At 40.2% G+C, this 21,391-nt stretch overlaps 1 protein-coding gene across 1 annotated transcript; it reads left to right on the plus strand.

The window, feature by feature from the left end:
* Positions 1-3,344: 3,344 nt before the first annotated feature.
* Positions 3,345-21,029, plus strand: LOC149302944 (alpha-aminoadipic semialdehyde dehydrogenase-like). The gene is made up of 18 exons (XM_089481856.1): positions 3,345-3,452; positions 6,590-6,643; positions 7,132-7,197; positions 7,835-7,915; positions 9,101-9,224; positions 9,591-9,723; positions 10,076-10,120; positions 12,456-12,533; positions 13,723-13,820; positions 14,061-14,102; positions 14,191-14,285; positions 14,867-14,951; positions 18,525-18,631; positions 18,862-18,978; positions 19,055-19,152; positions 19,751-19,824; positions 20,101-20,176; positions 20,975-21,029. The coding sequence occupies exons 1-18, from the start codon at positions 3,345-3,347 to the stop codon at positions 21,027-21,029; spliced, it is 1,536 nt and encodes a 511-aa protein (XP_089337982.1).
* Positions 21,030-21,391: the final 362 nt, after the last annotated feature.

The following is a 21,391-nucleotide window of genomic DNA, read 5'->3' on the forward strand; positions in this document are numbered from 1 at the left end:
GGGCATTAGCAGCCTATAGTTTCTGTAGTCTATGTCCTAGAAAAACGTCCGATTTGGCCCGAGCAGAGAAGACCGTGGCCGTGCGCACAGCCAGCAGCCGCATTTGGGGCTCTTACCTCATCGGCCACAGCGTTTCTGGGAAGATACGTGTTCAAGTTAATTATTGGCCGCTTAAGCTGTCAATCAGTGGCAGTAAAGTACAGCCAATGAAGTTATGGGAAGTTTTAGTGGCAGGAAAGTGGGCCCATTGAAATCAATGGGAAGACTATACATGTGTACTGGATTCCAAACAGACCCCCTACAACCAGCGCAGAGACCGGAGTAAGTTTGTTGGACCACGGATAAGGAAGACAGCTGCTTTGTTGTGGCTACTACATCAATTGTGTGATTATTTATAATATACTGTAATTTGGTTTTTGTCTTGGACAGGAATATAAATTAGTGTGAGACTCGCTGGTGCTCTGCCTGATAATCTTCATCAACTGAAACACCAAGCAGATGTTTGTATAGAAGGTGGGGTCCATCTCTTGCACAACTGTATCAAAAGAAATGAACCATGACAACTCATTTCCACCACAATTATGTTTTATTCCAGCGTACAGTGGCTGCTAGGACCCAAAACGTTAGGTTTTCTTGTTTTTATCACAATGGGAATGCTTTTTTTAATTTTTCACAATGTTACACTGGCTTCATGGACGATTTACACTCACTGCAAACACACCCTGGCAACACAGGTCCAGCTCAATGAAGTTTAGTGAATTATGCCACAAAGGCAAAAACAACTTGAAGTTTCCTTTTACATCTATTGGTATCCCTGAATATTAACTAGGTTCCAAGTGAAATAACATCACAAATGCTGACAACGTGAATGTAAATACAAATATTTATAAATAAATCGATACATGTAGTGTGTCAAATTAAAAATATATGTTTTTAAATTGAAAACATGTAAAAGATACCATCTGGTCATCCTAGGCTAAATTTTCCAGTTTAATTGCACGATAATCTTGTTTATATGCACTCCCTGTCCACTTTATTAGGGATACCTAGTACAGGTACAGGGTTGGACTCCTTTGGCCTTTAGAACTGCCTTCATTCTTTGTGGCATACTTTCTACAAGATGCTGGAAACATTCCTCAGATATTTTGCTCCATATGGACATAATGGCATCCCGCAGTTGCTGCAGATTTGTCAGCTGCACATTCATAATGTGAATCTCCTGTTCCACCACAACCTAAAGGTGCTCTATTGGATCGAGATCTGGTGACTGTGGAGGCAATTGGAGTACAGTGAACTCATTGTCATGTTCAAGAAACCAGTTTGAGATGATGTAAATTTTGTGATGCAAACAATGCTCAATTGGTACCAAGGGGCCCAAAGTGTGCCAAGAAAATGTCCCCCACACCATTACACCACCACCAGCTTGAACCGTTGATACAAGGCAGGATGGATCCATGCTTTCATGTTCTTCACGCCAAATTCTGACCCTGACATTTAGATGTCGCAGCTAGAATCCAGACTCATCAGATCAGGCAACATACCTTGGTTGAGGGGTTATTTGAGCTACCGTTGCCTTTCTGTCATCTGGAACTAGTCTGCCCATTCTCCTCTGACATCAACAAGGCATTTTCTGACCAGTCTCTGTAAACCCCAGAGATGATTGTGCGTGAAAATCCCAGTAGATTGGCAGTTTCTGAAATACTCGGACCAGCCCGTCTGGCACCAACAACCACGCCACGCTCAAAGTCACTAAAATCCCCTTTCCACCCCATTCTGATGCTTGGTTTGAACTTCAGCAAGTTGTCATGAACGCATGCCTACATGCATTGAGTTGCTGCCATGTGATTGGCTGATTAGCTTTTTGTGTTAATGAGCAATTGAACAGGTGTACCTAAAAAAGCAGCCAGTGAGTGTATGTTATCTTTTATTTATTAATATTCGGTTGTATAGTCACATGCACACCTCGCATAAATTACACTTTAGTGAATGCAAAGTGGTGCATGCATTTTTTTTCTTTTTTATTTGAGTCTTGTCAGGATGTCTCTAATCTTTCTACTGTGCATGCATGTGTTTATGAATCATACTTAATTACACCGCCTTCACATGTACTGTAATGCTGTAATAGACGCAGAGTTGCCACAGTGTATCTAAACATGCTTTGTCTTTTCAACACAGGCAGGCAGAAGGGGAAGGGGAGACCCACGTCTAATTTACTAACTCCATTAGAAAAACACCTATCCAAATCTGTGCAAAGTGGATTTGTAGCATACTCGGGCTATCACCACTTACTGTCTAAAAAGAAATATTGCGTCTTGCTGCCCCATAGCCTTGCTTTTCATTAATTTACACCAAATGTTTAACATTTGTGAATTGGTGTTGCTTACTGTGGGGTGACCTGATGGGACCTTTAACAGGGGGCATGTTTTTATATATCGCACAGTAACATAAAAATGTTTGCTGATCATGCATTCTTTATAAACATACCTGGTTAAAGGGACCACGTTGGCCATGTTTTCGGGGACACACATCTTTTACTCATTTAACCATCTATAGACCATTGCCAACCATATGGCAGGGAATCAGTTGCTCATTTCTCCATCTCACACTCTGCAGGGCAGCACTTTGCACACTGCTGGTCAGCAATACATGAAACTGATGTGTTTTAAAGATACACACGTTTCTGTTTTACTTATTGCATTTTATAAACATCTTTTCACCGCTGTATTGTTATGTAGAACAATAAACCGATGTATTACGCATTCTTGTGATTCAGAGTCGGGTATTTATGAATAACTAAAAAAGCTGCAGAAATAGGTTGGTGGTGTGTTAGTGTAAAGTAGTAGGTAACCATCAAACATATCCCGATCAGCTGCTTGAATTCCGGCTCATACTTCTGCTAACTGATGTTCCTCTACATGATTGTGTGCAGGACTGTGCTGGTCAGCCTGAGATCTTCAGAATGTTCCCACGCGTGGATATACCTCGCGTGGGTAGTCTGTGATGGGTAATGCAGCAGGTGGCAGTAACCATTCCTGCAGGGGTTTGTTAGCAGAGCTGAATCAGTCGAACTCAATGCTGCCCACAGACAGCCTGAGACTGTGTGGGCTGAGCCCTCTCCCGTCCAATGAGATGCACTGAAAGCTGGAGGTGGGGCTGCTGAGCCCTCTCCCGTCCACTCACATGCACTGAAAGCTGGAGGTGGGGCTTCTGAGACCCTTTTCTATTAGCCGAGCTGCATCTGCCAGGCTGACTTCACCATGCTGCGGCTAACCTTTCAACTATCGAGACATTTTGTACTGAAGAAGAAGAGCTTTTCTTCTTCCTGCTGGAGGCAAACTGCTGCAATGTCTTCTCTCCTAATTAACCAGCCCCAGTACTCCTGGCTGAAAGAACTGGGTCTGAAGGAGGAGAATGAGGGCGTTTACAATGGGACATGGGGAGGAAGAGGAGAGGTAGGTTTGCACAGTCCCATTACCAATTGCCCCAAGTGTTTTTGGGGAGGATGCTTCTTAAAAACTGATATCCACTGCTGGATGATGCAGGCTGCTTTTTATACACTGATCTACCTGTATGTAATCTTTATTTTACATATCAAGACTTGGAGCTTTTATAAGGGACTTCCCTGTGCTATACAGTATTTACTTTGGCACCAGTGAGCTCCCTGGATTATTGTTCTAGGTTCCCTGGATTACTGTTCTAGGCTCCCCGCAGATCTCTGGATTATTGCTGTAGAGTAATAACTTGTAATGTAAAATAAAAGCATTATTTGGCCCACCTAGGCTTGGCATGTGCATACATGTTCTGGGTGCTGCACTAAGATAACCTCTGAAGTAGGATTCACCCAGTGTGGTACAGATGACCTTGGCTAAACCTCCTAGTTTGGGTAAACTGGCAATGTACTCAAAACCGTTTGGGCTACGGTAACCCAATAATAGCTATCATTTACTGGTAATATTGTTGATATAGTTCTAGTAAAAACTAGAACTAACATTTACTCTCGTTTGATTAAAACCAAGTCACTTCAGATTCAGTGCTTAAAATAGCTATATCGGTTTAGCTCTCAATATTCATTTAAGAATCTGGCCCAGTATCACTATGTAAACTATTATGTGCTGCTAATGCAGAAAAAACTAATTAAATGCGTATTACTAGGGGAAGAATGGCCCTAAATAATTTGACATGCATGTCGCCGTGCTAAACATGGCCTTATGTAGACAACTGTGCCATGTGAATGGTGAGTAGGGACAATGACAGTGCCTCTGCTGATATAGATGGCTGCCCAGCAGTACCAGGTGATATAGTGAACTATTAACTTTATTTCACAATATTTTAGAGACACCCTTGAAATGAATTAACTAGTGATAGATCCCTAGAGCCTAATAGGAAACCATTAATGCATAGGGAAAATTTATGTATATGGATGTACCTAGAGTACTCGGCACCCGGGGCATATCTTATATGCGGCACCCCCCAACTTTAAAATGTAAAATATTCCCCCCCCCACAAATTTTGTAAACGGTATGTCAACTTGAAAAGCACTCTATTCTGAAATGCAAATGGATTTATATCCTCTGCTTTGGAGCCTCCATTTTTACAAATGGATCAATGACTTCATCAAAGCTATGTTCATGTTTAGTATATAGTGAGCCAGACCCAGATGGTGGTACAGCATAACGCCCATCACGATATACTGAGCTAGACATTGACAATGGTACAACACAACTCCCATCACTATATACTGAGCCAGACATGGACAGTGGTGCAGCATAACTCCCATTACCCTTTCAGAGAGTCTCCCTACTTCTGTCTCCTTTCCTGCAGCTCCTTCTTTTTCCTTCTCCCTTCTCCGGCTTCTGAATTAGGATGGTGGACATGGCTTCAGTGCTGAGGGTGGGATATGGCATCATGTCCTGGTGCTCAGCATCAGAAGCTGGCACGCATTCCAAGGGAGCAGAATATTGAGGTCTGTGTGAACAGATAAACCACTCTGTTGATTTTGGGCCGTTAGAGCAAGATCCACGATCTCCCCAACTTGCCCTGCTCCTCCATTGGCGGACAGCATGGTCGGTCTCTGGAGGGGTGTACACCCGGACCTGGCCCTAGTGGCACATGGGACGGTCCCAGCACACCCAGTGAATTTTCTGCTGTGCTATATCTGTCTAGGTCCAATGTAAAGGGAAAGCATCCAGGAGTAACAGCTTGGTAGACCATGCACACTCAGATTGGGGCTACCGAGTGCTGAAACACTTACTCTGTTCTTTGTAGCATCACTCACTACAGAGTTCAAAAACTGCCTCTGGATGCAACATCTGCTTATTGGGAGCTTCATATTATTGCCATGGTTTTGGAATGGGATGTCCAACAAGATCCATATAGGTGTGATGGCCACATAGAGATGGATCATATCGTGATCAACGGGTGTGGTGGCTTGACGCAATCCAGTTGGCTTCAGTGGGATGGGTCATCAACAGAGGCTGTTAATCCATTGACCTGATTTGAATTTGCCTTTTCATGCACTCTGAGAGTGTATAGAGATGCATAATCCCATGCTGACACTCTCGCTCACACATACATACGCACTCTTTCACTTATACATCTCTTGTTTGTGTGGACTTCATGCATTCATACTGAGAATATTGCACAGGGACCGTCCATGGTCCTAGGATAAAGTTGCCTGGGACATAGGACAGATCCATTGATTCCAGGGCTATCTCAGGCAATCTGGGCTATATGTTCATCCTAATTACACAGTTTATCAATGAAATACCCTTGCTGTTTAAAGTGCACCATCTGGCACGTTTTCCATGTCAATTGCCTGTTCTTCTACCTCGGAGGTTACCTGTCCTGTTAAATACTTTACATTGAAAGAATAGACAGGGAGATATCAAATTTATTTCTGTTAATAAATCATGTAAAACAAAATAGGAAAAAGTTACTTTCAAGTAGCAAAATATAAAAAGGAAATGTGAAAGATGTATACTGTTAAAATTCATATAATACACAGTACGATGGTATGTATATAAATTTACATTATATTACACAGATTATGTTTTCTATGTTAAAATCACTTGTGTCCTATGTCTGACTTTGTAGCGCTTTCAGCATATAAATTTAATCTTTCAATCAAAAATTGTTTGCAAATGTGTCCTTTTACTTTGAATGTCATAATATTCTGTGCTAGGGTTTAAGAAAATATTAAACTGTTTGATAAATTATTTGGCTAACAATTTCCTTAGTCACCCTTTAAACAAAATCTAACCATTAATTGTTAATGACCTGGGTTGCTTTTAATACATGGTCTCTGTATTATATCATGTATGATCATATTTTGTTTGCCATGGGAGAACGAGTGTTCTAGATTATGTAGTATACAGTAAGTGGTTTTAACACCATAGCAATTAATGGAAGGGATCATATTCATCCACCAAAGCCGTACCTGCGGTACTAAATGTCTTTATAACCAAACCTTTTGAGTTTTGCTGGGTATATTCGCGTCAATTAAAGACTTCCCAATGTATTGGTCAATGGACGGTAATGGCAAGTAAACATTTTTAAACACTTGTCTTTTTTTTTTTTTTTTTTTGCCCAGGTTGTGACATCGTACTGCCCAGCAAATAATATGCCAATTGCCAGAGTTAAGCAGGTAAGGGCTGAACTCTTGTGTCTTGCTGTTTGCAGATTGATCTGTCCTCCATTTATAGCTGGGTTGATTGCGTTTTTGATATAAACAGGACTTGCCCCATGTTTCCCACATTCTTTCCTGCCTATGTTGGGCAACTAACAACCACTTTATGGCAGCACCCACTGCCAGCTCAGCTCCTTATTCAGACACTTAGTTTGTCTCTGTCCTAGGGCCATCCTTGTAGGTTATTCCATTAACCGGTTACAATAAAATTAAAAAAAAATCACGTCCCAGTTTATTATCTAATCAGGGGGTGACACATCGCTGGCAAAAACATAGTTCAAGGATGCTAATGGGTTATATATCTGGATTTTAGTAAACCAGACAGATACGCATGAACCCAAAGATCATTGAAAACTCTATATCCTTCATCTACATGTGCAGTGGTGTGTGTGTGTGTTTTTTCTTATTTTTTTCTATAATTTTCCTAATATTCATCTGTTATGCAGGCCACTCTTGAAGAATATAACGAAACGGTTGAAAAGGCAAAACAAGCATGGCAGATCTGGGCAGATGTGAGTATACTTGCATTTCAGATGAACTAGTGGTCATTAATAAAGTGCATAAAAATAGCGATTCTGTAATCTTATCACTATCACAAACCGGGCTGCCATCAGGGGGTACAAGCGGTACCCTGCCCTCCCATGTACCCCTAATTGGCTGAAAATACTAGTTATCACCTGTTCCATCCTTTCATTGGTGAAAGAGCACAGGGCGGGACGGTAGGAGGAGCATGTGCATTACAGGCATAAGGTCTGCGTATGGGAGGATCATAACGCGGAGTGATGGGTGGAACATGGGCAGAGCAATGGGAGGGGCATGAGGACCCATGCTTTATATCTTTATTGTGCCCCAAGATTTCAGATGGTGGTCCAATGAGCAATAAAATGTATTTGCTGTTCCACCAGAATATTTTGTCTTCTACATAACATCGATGTAGGTTAATGGCGGTTTTTCAACTAAAGTAGTTGCACTATACTGGTATTGTTTAGCTAAATATTCCCTTATTTTTAAGTAAGTGTAACCAGGACAAAATCCAGGTTGCATGCCTTTCAGGATTTCGGTGGTGTTTGTTAATTATATCTTGAATTGCATTGTTTTTGTTTAATTTTTTTTGTTGAGTTCTTCTTGTTTTTCTTCTTATTATGAAAGATTCCTGCCCCCAAGCGTGGTGAAATAGTCAGACAAATTGGTCATGCTCTGCGTAAAAAGATTAAGCTTCTAGGACACCTGGTATGTATTTTTGCTCATTCCCTGAATAGAACAGTTAATCCAGACAGAAACCAGCAAACCTTCTTCTTCTGCTTTTCCAATTATTCCAGTTCATTAGAGAAAACAATTCAGGCTGGTTCTGAACACATGTAAAATTGGATGTTACCTACTCAAAGTTTAAACAAACAAACAAACAAAAAACAGCAGTGTGAGAGGATTAAATTGGAAATCTATTTCAGTTCAGTTTGTAGAACTGATTGTAAGCATGAATCCTTATCCAATGGAAAGTGACAGATATCAATAAAAAAAATACATATAATGCGCATCACTATCGGTTGCATAGATATGTCCGCAAAACACTATGTATCACAAAATAAAAAAGGATATAAGTAGGAAGAAAAACTGGGAACATAGAGTAACAGTTCCTGAGATCTGGGGTCCTTTTAAACCAACGGTCCAAAATTGGAACATTTTATCTTAAAGCATTATACTAGTTGACTTTGTGACAGTAAATGTAAAGACCAGAGTGGGACACTAGTGACACCTAGTGGCTGCTGCCTGGATACACAGAGGAGTAAATGTGAACATTATATTACTGTTAGTGTAATGTGGATGCACTTTCCTTAAGGTGCACCTGTTACCATACATTGCTGGTAAATGTATTGGTAAAACGAAAACTTTTTTCGGCAAAGCGTGCCTCCCTTTTTTTTTTTTTTTTTTTTTTTTACTACAAGCTCCATTAACCATGCTCCAGCGACTAAGGTTATTAAATAAGTGGCCGCAGAAAGAGTTTACTATTAAATCACCTCTTATGAGAAACTTTGCTGTTGACACAATATTGCAAACACAATTTTATTGCTAATCTTAATTTATTTTCCTTTTAAGTAGCCAATATGGCCATTTGCTGAAATTTCTTTCTGCGGCAAAATAATAATTTATGAACATTATTACACGTTCTGTTCAATGTGTACACTGTTACCTTCAAAATACATATATAGGTAGGGGGTTGTATGGAGTCTTTTATATTGCAAGGTCTTTTCTAATTCCTGTGACACTGATGCTTTTCACCTGAAATGGTAGCATAAAGTGCAATAAATGTTAAGTAATCTCATATTGCTTGATTACAGTAGAGGGGGCATTGTGAGAAAGGGTTAATTAAATATATATAAATACACATTTAAAAAACATTTTTCCCTTTATATCTAGGAATCTTTGGAAATGGGAAAGATTTTAGTTGAAGGCGTTGGAGAAGTTCAGGAATACGTTGATATTTGTGACTATGCCGTTGGCCTTTCTCGTATTATCGGAGGACCTATATTGCCTTCTGAGAGTAAGTGTTTTGCCAAAAGATTGTATTTTTGAATGTTTCTGTAACTAGTAAATCAAATAAGATACAAAAGAGAATGTATTAAATTAAAAACTGACTCCTTATTTTGTTAACTTTTTAAAAAAATCAATCTACATAGTAATTGTTGTAGATTTGACACGTAAAATACGGTATGTATTTTAGTCCCCTTAATAAAATATGTTCATGTAAAAAGGGAACTCTAGATGTGCCAAGATTGTTGAAATGAAAAGTATGCATGAGGCCATATAACTATGTAATACTCAAGAACCACATGTTTTGATCAATGCATTTTCTAGAAGCTAATGTTTCTGTACTTGATTCTTTATTTTTTTTTTTTTTTTCTTTAAGGACCTGGGCATGCGTTGATTGAGCAGTGGAATCCAGTGGGATTGGTGGGGATTATCACAGCCTTCAATTTCCCTGTAGCTGTATATGGCTGGAACAATGCACTTGCCCTTATATGCGGAAATGTATGTTTATGGTAAGGAATGATAAAATTAACCTTGTACCTTGACTACAAAAGGTACATAACCTCTTGTAGAACCCCGTAGTATCCTGTGTTGAGTGGTGTGTGTGTGTTTTTTCATTCGCTATTTTATATTTTTTTTTATGGACCGTTATTAGTTTTTGGTAAATTTCTGCCAAGTTTTGCGTGCACGGGTAGGTCAGATACCCTCTCCCTGCATCCAGCCACATCTCCCAACAAAGGTCCATGCCTTCAGAAAAAGGATGTTGTGGAACAAGTGTTAACTTTAAGTGTGTGTGTGTGTGTTAAAGATAACGAACGTCTGCTTTTATTGCCAGAAAATATAATACATTCCTATCATTTACAGGAAAGGAGCACCAACCACATCCCTTACTAGTGTAGCTGTCACAAAGTAAGTTACAATACTGATTTTATCGATCAAATTTGTTTATATTTAAACATCCCTTTTTATTGAGTAGATTAAATATAATCTTGAAAAAGTGGTACATCAACATTTACCCTGATTATTTTATAAGCACCTTTCCCATATCATCACCCGTGCCTTGAAATAGAAGTGTGCGCGCAGATTTTTTTTGGTCGCTGTGACCTGGGTTACTATGTTGTAGTGGGTGTAAACAGCGGGCAAAGTTATACCACGGTGGATTTAATGTGTTAATTTAACTCAGCTGGTCAGCTATCTTGTAACAAAATGATATCTCAAGCTATAGGTTTTAACACTATACCATAAGATGGAAGTCGATGCCCATGGGCCTGCTCTTTGTCTTATTTCAGGTAGCATTTGGAACTTGTTTGTAAGAACATGCCAAAATCTTCTTTCCAGAATGGGAAGCAGTGTTGGGAGGGAAGCTTTCTCACCAGAAGCCATGTTTCAGGCACTGGTGTACTCCTATATGTGGACACTTGGCCACTGGTCAGATATAAGAGTTTACATCCCACTTCTCTGCTCGGTATCCCCCACAATCAGCCTCTTTCTGTAGTACATTTTCTAACATTTATTTTTCAACCACTTATTAAATGGTTTCCCATTCTTCAGAAGTTTCTACACGGGAGCTGCGTTTGGTAGAACTACTGATTAAAGATCCGTTTTCTATACTAAAATATAGTTTTTCATGGTATATTCAATATAATAAAACTGCCCAATCACCTCCCGTCTCAAACATTTTGTGGCCCTAACGAGCAGCTCAGAGTAAGATGAAGACTGAAATTAGCATGAGAAATATTGTTTTCGTGTTGAACTGCGGAGGTGTAAATTGGATTAAACAGCAGTTGTCATGTGGACACTACGCAAGCTACACAATTAATAAAAAACTAGCCTTGGCAAGAAGGCGCGTGCGAGCTGAAGGCACGTCTTCATCATTTTTATTGATGACGTTGAAAGGATGCGTTCAGTTCAATGTCTTGTTTGGGGAAACATATTTAGATGGTTTCATTCACGCACAAGGCCGCAGACTTTGTACCTCTTCCTTTTTGTCCTGTTGAGGTATTTTTTGGCTTCAGATTTTTGTACTGTGTGAAGAAAATGACTTGTATAATTGGGTTCTCTTTTTGTATATTGTTAAATAATACGTTTTGAAGGGATTGTCTTCTAGTTCATGTCACAAAGAAACGTTAACATCTAGGACCTTGTGTTTCTGTGCACCACTTCAATGTCGTACCTTTTGTTATGCTATTTATTTGACAGCGCTTATTTTTTTTTTTTTTTTTTTTTTAGCATCACTGCCTTATATCTGGATGTCTATTCTATCTAGTACCTCTCCTTTTTGAACAGTAAATCTCAGATCTTTTGGGGCAAATCCTATTCGACAGTACACTGCCATGGTCTGCTGCTTTTGTTTCTCATGCTCTGTGCGTTTTCTTCCTCAGATAAATCATTTAAAGGGCCAGCAAATGTGTTGGCAGAATTTTGTTTTTAAATTCCTTTAGTATAATACTCTAGTTTTTCAACATATATTTGCATCAGACCTGATGAAGAAACAAATCTTTTTTGTTTTTAAAATATTATGTTAGTCCAATAACAAAAAGGTATCTCCGCATACCACAATACTTTTATTTGACATCCTGTCCACTGGACTAATATGGCAAAATCTCTCTCTCTCTCTCTCTCTCTCTCTTCCTCTCTCTCTCTCTCTCTTCCTCTCTCTCTCTCTCTCTCTCTCTCTCTCTTCCTCTCTCTCTCCCTCCCCCGTGGCGTGTGTTTGTATCCGAGTATCTATCTACAGGATTAGACACAGACACCTAATAACTATACATCATGTGAAAACCCTTCTTTGGAATAGAGCCAGGGGCGTCCAACCTGCGGCCCTCTAGCAGCTGCAGGACTACATCTCCCATAATGCTCTTTCAGCTAAGGGGCTGGCTGAGGAGGATGGGAGATGTAGTCCTGCAGCAGCTGGAGGGCCGCTGGTTGGATGCCCCTGCCATAAGCTTTGCCATAATATAAGCTCTGTGTGGTTTCCTCGGAAAAGTCACCCACATTCCACACGGCCACCTACAGTGGCAGCTTCCAGGTCTGTAGATAAAGGACGTTTTATTGGAACAAATTAAATTCAACCTAAGTGTTTGTCAAGAATAGACTACAGCGCCATTTTTTTCTTTTTCTTTCTATAAGTTGTCTTCTTTAGGTTTATGCCTAAAAGCTGACTTGAATCCATTGTGTGGTGCTCTAGAAGAAGGCTAATGCTGCATATGTTAAATAAGATTTCATCCAATTTGCCTTTTATTTCCAGAATAGTTGCGCAGGTTTTAGAAGATAACAAGTTGCCTGGTGCCATTTGCTCATTGACGTGTGGTGGTGCTGACATTGGGTGAGTCCATCTAGTAATAACAAAGTTTGTTCACTAATGTTGGAGTTAGCAGGAAAACCGTGGTTTAAACTTCCTTCACTAAAGCCTTATAAAGAGCCATTTCTGGCAAATGTATAGGTTTCTGGTGGCAATAAATAAAGCCCTGATTATGTTTTCTTGCTTGTACTTGTTTTCTTAAATGTAAATGCTCAACAGTTTAATTTGTGTAAAAGAATAATAGAGATAAAAAAATTGTAGAACCTAGAAAATGAACAAAAGTGATGGTTACACTTGTCCTGACAAAGTGAAGAAACACAGCTCTCATAAGTTAGAGATGGTTTGTAATAACACCCAACTATTCAATAATAGCTGCTTATATCATGTGGCATGGCTAGAGATGTATTTATATGGGGTGATGCCCTAGTCCTGACCCATGGCAGCCCTCAGCCCTCTCACCCCTTGGACTTACCACCTTGCATAGAGCCTCTTTCCAGTGCCATGAATCCTCTGTGCAGAGCTCCATGACATGACCTGGTGCTCTCCCTTAGAAGGGTGCACCCTCCTGCTGAGGAAGAGGTTTTAAGGAAAGTGTCCCAGCTTAGAAGAGATATCTATCGTTAACAGGCAGTTTATCTCGCATCTTCCAAACTGGCCCAGTGAGCTGCAGAACCAACAGCATGATCTGCCCCTGCTAATGTGGCACTGGGGCTGCTGCTTACTGGACCTGGTTGGCCTAGCCTAGTCTATGCTGTTGGCTGCAGCCCCGGGAACATAACAATGTAGCTGTCTAAGATCAAGGTAAATCGATATTGGCTGATTTGGTTTTCTCTCTGGGGCCACTCTTTGATAAAACCATAAATAGCTAATTTTGCCAAAGTTATAACCTAAAACCACTTCTTGTATCCATCTTTCCCCCCCCCCCAGTTCTGATGGTTAGCATTAGTTCTGCAAAATAAGGTGGGAATTGCCTCTCAAATGTCACAAATAATGGGTATATGATATTGTCACAGACTAAAGACTAGTCTATTGGTATCAATGAACATTTTGCATTAATTTGGCTTCTATATGGCTCAGAAAAACTGCAGATTACATGGTATGGAGACTTTATATACAGAAAAATAAACTTTTTTGGAAATGCTTTGCATGCTGCATTCTGCTTTTCTTAAGGCTTATCCTTGAACATTGAATCAATTGCATTCATAATTTCTAGCAATGCCATAGCCAAAGACGAGCGCGTGGACCTTGTGTCGTTTACTGGAAGCACTAATGTGGGAAAACAAGTTGCACTTAAAGTTCAAGAAAGGTTTGGTGAGTTAAACTTTTGAATTATTGATCTGCCTATAAACTATTGTGTTAACCTCTTGCAATCCTAATTGATTTGTAAACACATATGTGCAATACCACAGTTATAATCATAATTCATAAGAGGGTTTGGTTAGAAATCAACATTTCTATCTTAAAATTTGCATAACATGGGGTAAAGGCTGATTCAAGTTCATATGTAGATTATCTGGAGTTTCTATAAGGTTATTTTATTCTTAATTTCAGGAAGGAAACTCCTGGAACTTGGTGGAAATAATGCAATTATTGGTAAGGTTGTCATATTTCAGTATCCCTCAACTGCTCTTCAGGCGTTACATAATTATTATTTATATATATATATGCTTTACATCTGCAGTGTTTGACGATGCCGATCTCAATCTCGTGACCCCATCTGTTCTTTTTGCTGCTGTGGGCACTGCAGGCCAGAGATGTACGTCAGCCAGACGGCTGGTGAGAATATTTTCAGGCCCTAATATTTTGGGAAACGATAAACTTTGCTAACATTTCTGATTTATATGTTTGCGCGAAAAATTAAACGGGGGATTTAGAGGAGGATAGTTTTAGCACATTGACTCCAATATTCATTATGGAGGTTCAACTCCAATGAGGTTCTACTGCAGGAAGAGCTTAACAATGGGCCAAAAAAGGATTCAGACAAATTGTTTGGTTAGTTTTTGGCCGGTCTGTTTTTGTGTAACAAATTTCATTACTTGCTCATTTGGTTCAGATAAAAAATCAGGAGCCAAATTTATTGCCCAGAGCCCACACTCATTCTCCACATCTATCTTCGCCCATGTCTCCACAGACATAACCAGGACCCAAAATGTTGGCGCTTCTGGTGATGCTCTCTCCCCCGATTATCCATACTTCACGAGGATCTTTTTCAGTTCCCACCTGGAGAGCTTCTTTACCTTTTAGTTAAGCCTATATAATTCTAAAGTACACTTTCATCGGAGAATATAAGATGTATCTTTATTTTTTAATGTTGCTTCATCAAATTTTATAAAATGTTCCTTTTCTCTTCTCTTTAGTTTTTACATGAAAGCATTCATGATGAGATAGTGGACAAGTTGGCCAAAGCCTATGCACAAGTACGCATTGGAGATCCATGGGAATGTAAGTTACATTTTTGGGGATTCTTTTGTTGTTTAGTGTACTGAAATTTTTGTGTTAAATTGTAATAATGTAGATTCTATACACTACATTTTATAAATATAAATGTGCGGTATCACTTCTTTATTGACAAACCAGAAATAACAGTTGTAAACGTGTAGTCTTTTATTCTTAATCATATCCTAAAACTTTGGTAGGGAAGAACAGTTCGGCTCATTGAGTCTCCGTTTTTTCATGATCCAACAATGTAGTGCTGCTCCATAGGTCTATACTGTATACTTCTGGCACACTTATATTTGTAACATAAACTGTAAACTTGGTTTTTATTCTGCGTCTCTGCATAATGCACTGCTTTACCATTGTTTCGGTCAGTATCTTCAATCTCTGGGCCTAGGAGCATTCTTATAATCATCCCTACCTCCTACCCCTCCAAAGTCTACATAGCCTCACCCCCTGATCAGTCACACCAAGGATCAATATATTACAATTCATCAGCTACATTTTGTACAAAAAGGTACATATTTATCTTTAGGGCATTATTTTGCTCTGGAAATTGTGGGATACTAATAATCATTAATTTCTAACGATAATTTGTTTTCCCTTAGTCCTAACGGCAGCACAAGAGGGGTATTACTGCCCGTGTGAACAATTAGGACAGGTGGAAAATTAATGATTTACACAATTAAATAAGCAATTAACCCCCTATAAAGGGAACTCCACCCCTAACCACAGTGTGCTATAACAGGAATAATAAAAAAATATAAGAGGGAGGGATATTAGTGTGCTGCCGTTAGGACTAAGGGAAAACAAGTTATCGTTAGGACGTAAGGGAATCGTTAATTTCTAACGATAACTTGTTTTCCCTTAGTCCTAACGGCAGCACAAGAGGGGAAGAAGCTAGAAGATTACCTATGAGGGAGGGTCTTCCGGCTGAACGACGTTCAGAACAGACCGCCCAAAGGCAGTGTAATCCGAACGTCTTAAATTTAGCCTTTAATGGCTTATAAAAGTGGAGTTAGAACTCCAGTAGGCTGCAGCACAAATATGTTGAAGAGGGATGAGGCCCCTCTCAGCAGCCGAGGTAGCTACCGCTCTGGTAGAGTGAGCGTGGGAGGAGGCAAGCCTTGAGCTGAGAAGGATTCTCTGATGGCTTCCTTTATCCACCTGCTCAGGGATGGTTTAGAAGCTTTAGATCCTTTGTTTCTGCCAAAAAACTGTAGAAAGAGATTTTCATATTTCCTGAAGACACCGGATCTTGTAGATAGATCTGCAGACATCTGGAGATGTAAGAGTATGTAGAAGAGATTCTTCTTCTGTTGAAGGATCCGGGGGGAAAACAGGTAGAGAAATGACCTGATTAATGTTCTGAAACGAAGGAATCTTCGGTAAAAAAGCTGGCGGGAACCTTAGGAGAACCCTATCAGGCAGGAATAGGGTGTAAGGCTCAAAGGCACACAGAGCTTGCAACTCACCAATTCTCTTGGCAGAGGTGATTGCCACTAGGAAGGCAGCCTTCCAGGAAAGGTACTTCATGTCCATGCTTTCCAATGGCTCGAAGGGGGGAGAGCATAACCCCCTGAGCACAACAGCAAGGTCCCATTGAGGGACTGGTCTCAGGATCTTAGGTTTTAACCTTTTGGCTCCTTTAAGGAACCTCCTGATAAGGGGTTCTTGGGACAGGGGTTTCCCTAAAAAAAACTGATATGGCTGAGGTGTGCACTCTGAGTGTAGAGGGAGCCAGGCCTTATCTAGTCCATCTTGGAGGAACTGTAATATGGAAGAAATGGGGGGGGGGGGGATCTGAGAAACCCACTTTGTTCTTCGCACACCATAATGAAAAAGAGCGTCTAATCCGGTTGTAATCAGCTCTATTAGTAGACTCCACTCTCGAATGAGACAAAGTCCTCAAGACCCCAGAAGAAAGTCCACTATCCTTCCATGAGCTGGGTGAACCACGACCTCTTTGGCCAGAATGGAATTATCGCAATAATAGAGGTCTGATCTTCATCAATACCCTTGGTATCATGGAAATTGGAGGGAAGATGAAAGCCAGCCCGAACCTCCAAGGGATGGACAGAGCATCTATCGCCTAAGGATTGTCCTCCCTGTATAGGGAGCAGAAGATCTTCACCTTGGCGTTGAACCTTGTAGCCATTAAGTCGATTTCTGGCATTCCCCACCGAAGAGTAATTTGATGAAATACTTCCTGGTTTAGTGACCATTCGCCTGGAACACTGAGACCCCGACTCAGACGGTCCGCTACCACATTGAGAGATCCCCGAACGTGGACTGCAGAGATTTGGGAGAGGTTCTGCTCTTGAGAAGAGGCTGAGATCTCGTGCCACCCGTCATGTTGTCTGAACGAACTCTCACCGCTTTGCCGCGGATTTGAGGAGCAAAGGAAGGAGCGCCAGTCTGATTGCTCTGAGCTCTCTGAAGTTCGAAGACATAAGGCTCTCTGGACGGGACCAAGTACCTCGTACTGGAATGTCCTCTAAAGGGATGCGTCCGTGGTCAACAGAATCCACGCTGGCTGAATCAAGGACCTCCCATCTTTCAGATGCTCCCACCAACTGAGGGAGCGACTGACTTGAGGAGACGGGTGCACATTTTGTTCAACCCTAATGGGTTGCGATTCCAAATGCCCAATACTTCTGATTGGAGAGGGCGTAGGTGCCAAAGGGGCCTACATCCGAAGTCGCTGACATGTGCCCTAACATCTTCATAAGCGTTCTGATGGACACCGACTGAGGGGTCCTTAGAGAACTGGCGGCTCTGACAACCCGATTGTCTGTCGAGAGACAGAGAGAGAGAGTCATCCGGGTCGAGTCGATTATGAACCCCAGAAACTTCCTGGAAGTGGATGGAACCAACTCGGACTTTTTGTAGTTTACTATCCACCCTAACTGGTGGAGAAAAGCCGGAGCCTGCTGAAGATGAGAATACAGAATTTCTGTAGAAGCGGCTTTTAGAAGCCAATCGTCTAAATATGGGACGATTTCTAGGCCTTCTAGTCTCAAGATTGCTACCACGGCAACTACAACCTTGGTAAAGGTATGAGGAGCAGAGGAGATTCCGAAGGGAAGGGCAGCAAACTGAAGGTGTTTCACTTTGCCACAAAGGGACACAGTCACACGCAGATACTTCCTGTGGGCTTGGCAAACAGGAACATGAAGGTAAGCGTCCTTCAAGTCTATAGAGACCATCACGTCTCCTGGCAGTAAGATATTTATTACAGAGCGGATGGACTCCATGCGGACTTTCTTTCTCGCTATGAACTAGTTCAAATAGCGAAGATCTATGATCATCCACCAGTCTCCTGTATACTCCCCCCTTCATAGGGGGGGGTAAAGGGGGTTAATTGTGTAAATCATTAATTTTCCACCTGTCCTAATTGTTCACAGGGGCAGTAATACCCCTCTTGTGCTGCCAGTTAGGACGTAAGGGAATACATGTATTGGAAATGCAATGAAATATATCATATCAAAGCATTATCGGTGAACAGTGCCATGAGTGTTCATTCCTTGTAGCATTAAAAGGGTTAATTGTCGAAGTATTACTTGCTTATCTTTACAGCTGAAACGCTGTGTGGCCCTCTGCACACTAAAGAAGCCGTGGAAATGTTCCTTTCCGCTATTGAACAAGCAAAATGCGAAGGAGGTAAAGTGGTCTGCGGTGGGAAGGTATGTATCAAAGAATTTCAATGAATGGCAAACACAAAATATTTGTGGTTTTATTTTAATAAACTATCCATTTTGAAACATGTTCCATATCTGTAAACTTCTTTTTAGATGAGTTAAAAAAAACCAAACAAAACAAAAAACTATTGATGGGCATATGGACTTTCTTGAATAATGTAGTGTTTTATTGACAAGTTATTAAATCCTTATTTAATGCATTATATTGATTCCAGGTGATTGATCGTCCAGGAAATTTTGTTGAGCCAACCATCATGACAGGACTTGCCCATAATTCACCAATTGTCCACAAGGAGACTTTTGCCCCAGTACTTTACATAATAAAATTTAAGGTAACTACTTGTTCTTTAAACACATCAAACGCCAAAGACAAATGAAGAGTGTTAATGGTGTTGTCTTCCTCTCCAGACTGAGGAAGAGGCTTTTGCCTGGAATAATGAGGTTAAACAGGGCCTTTCAAGTAGTGTCTTCACAAAGGATCTTGGGAGAATATTCCGCTGGCTTGGGTAAAGTATTTATTATCTGAATATCTCATATGTACTTGTAGTAATTTAGATTTTATGATAGAATGGGGCATCCAAGCTATGCCTAAAGTTACATGGTTTACTTGTCTGTAGCAAAAGACCCTTTGTGGACCTAATGGTCTCTCATTCAGTTTGGGTGCTTAACCCAGACCACTTTTAGCAGTGTAGGGCTGGCAGGGCATCACTGGGTTCATTACCTTCACTGAATATTTGGAGGGTGGTAGGAAGGGTAAGATGCCACTTTTTTGACACAAAAACTGCATTCAGACTAGGCCTGGTCATAAAGGCTAGGTTCAGAGGGCATCAACCTCTCTGCTGCATAACCGGAACCAAATCCAATCCAATTGCCTTATTGGACAATCAGACTGCCTGTAGTGCCGCAGCTCAGTGGTTAGCATCGCTGATCTCCCCCAACCAACTGATTGAAAAGAGAGAGAACAAAAACAAACTGCAAAGTTAAAATCTCACAGCTGCTTGTGTTTTCCATATCCAGAGATGAAAATTCCACTGATGACTGTTACCGGTTTTTATTGCATGGTTTTATTCAATATAACGTTTCTTTAATCTTTACATCCACTAGACCAAAGGGTTCCGATTGTGGCGTGGTGAATGTCAACATTCCCACTAGTGGAGCAGAGATTGGTGGAGCCTTTGGTATGTATACATAATATTATTTGTTGTGCTACGGGTTGTAATGAAAATATCTTGTGTTTTGCAAAAATGGTCTGTATGTGTATATACGTGTGTGTTAAATTTAACAAAATCTGTCTTTTTTGCTTGAGCGATGTTTAGTGGAAGTGAAGAGGAATATGGGGAAAATACTGTCAACATTTTAATGACCAACACATAAGCTGTGTATATGTATGTGTGTGTGTTAGTGTTTTTATAGCGCTCAAATTCCATTGCAAATATCTTATTTTCCTTTTATAGGGGGAGAAAAGCACACAGGTGGAGGAAGGGAGTCTGGCAGTGATTCCTGGAAACATTACATGAGAAGATCCACTTGGTTAGTTGGTGGGGGGAAAAAAAGACCTTAAGTAGTTTTAAGTAATCCTTAGTAAGTTTTTTTTTTTTTTTTTTTCCCAGGGAGATACCATTTAAGATATATGGTGCATTGTTATCTTTTCCATAATGAATAACTTTACACTTGTCTGTATTGAACTTCATTTGCCACTTGTCTGCCCAGTCCCCAACTCTGCCAATCCTCCTGTGGAGAAGCAACATCAAGGTTAAACTGTATTTTGCTACCTAATCTTGCATCATCAGCAAACATTCAGACATTTTTTACTTTTGATACAGTCATACAACAAAAAAGAAATTGACCCATCTGGTCTTCTCATTTTCCATGCAGCAAAATCCTCAAATCTGTGTTATCCTATGTTCAGTATATCTTCTATTGATCACATTTATGTTTAAATTCCTTCATCATTATCCTGTATCGCCTCTGCAGGAAGATTGTTCAATTAATCTGCCTTAATCACAGCTAAGCAAAACCTTTTTTTTTTTTTTTCTCTCTATTTCTTTCACCTCTTGCTAAAAGGGGTCTAGAGTGCCATTTTGTCACCAATGGCTTGTTAAAGGCTGAAAGGTCCAGCGAAGTTTAGTTTGAGTTTAAGCAGCCCACCACAGGCTTAAAGGTTAACTAAACAGAGCCTAACCTGTGGAGATTAGTTTCTTTACTTTAGCGGCCAAGTTAGCAATTGTCCATTAAATATATACTCGGATAATTCCTAATTGTTTTTCTTACCCTTTTTCCTCTTCTTCCTTTTTTTTTTTTTTTTTTTTTTTCTCTTTTCCTCTCCAGTACCATTAATTACAGCAAGGATTTGCCTCTGGCTCAAGGCATTAAATTCCAGTGAACTGCCATAAGAAGATAATCTGACCGATAACGTCTCAAGACCAACATTACTACAATGCGCTTACAGAAAATAAATCTTCATGTAAACCTTACTTGGCTTAGACAGTGCTTTCCACATATAAACCCAACAAGAGAGAATATTCTCTGCTGCTCAGGCTGAATCCCATACTTCTGGACAAGATATTCCAGAAACACCTTAATTTCTGCAAAAATGTATTTGAAGTTAAATGGCAATTTACCATTAACAAAAAAAAAGCTGGCAACAAACTGAATGGAATGTACTTTGTTGTAGAAAAAATGTATTTTGTGATACATTGTGTTTTTCTTAAATAAAAATTTCTACAATAGTTTTGTGATCATTGT

The sequence above is a fragment of the Sceloporus occidentalis genome, unplaced genomic scaffold (genome assembly GCF_023333645.1).
Source record: "Sceloporus occidentalis isolate IW3139 unplaced genomic scaffold, rSceOcc1.0.p SCAF_16, whole genome shotgun sequence".
Classification (NCBI taxonomy): Eukaryota; Metazoa; Chordata; class Lepidosauria; order Squamata; family Phrynosomatidae; genus Sceloporus; species Sceloporus occidentalis.

Bases quoted from the DNA above. Each gene is read 5' to 3' on its own strand.
- LOC149302944 (XM_089481856.1), top strand. From the start codon at position 3,345: ATGTCTTCTCTCCTAATTAACCAGCCCCAGTACTCCTGGCTGAAAGAA. The intron at 7,916-9,100 runs GTATGTATTTTT...CTTTATATCTAG, and splicing joins TTAAGCTTCTAGGACACCTG to GAATCTTTGGAAATGGGAAA. The intron at 9,225-9,590 runs GTAAGTGTTTTG...TTTTTCTTTAAG, and splicing joins ACCTATATTGCCTTCTGAGA to GACCTGGGCATGCGTTGATT.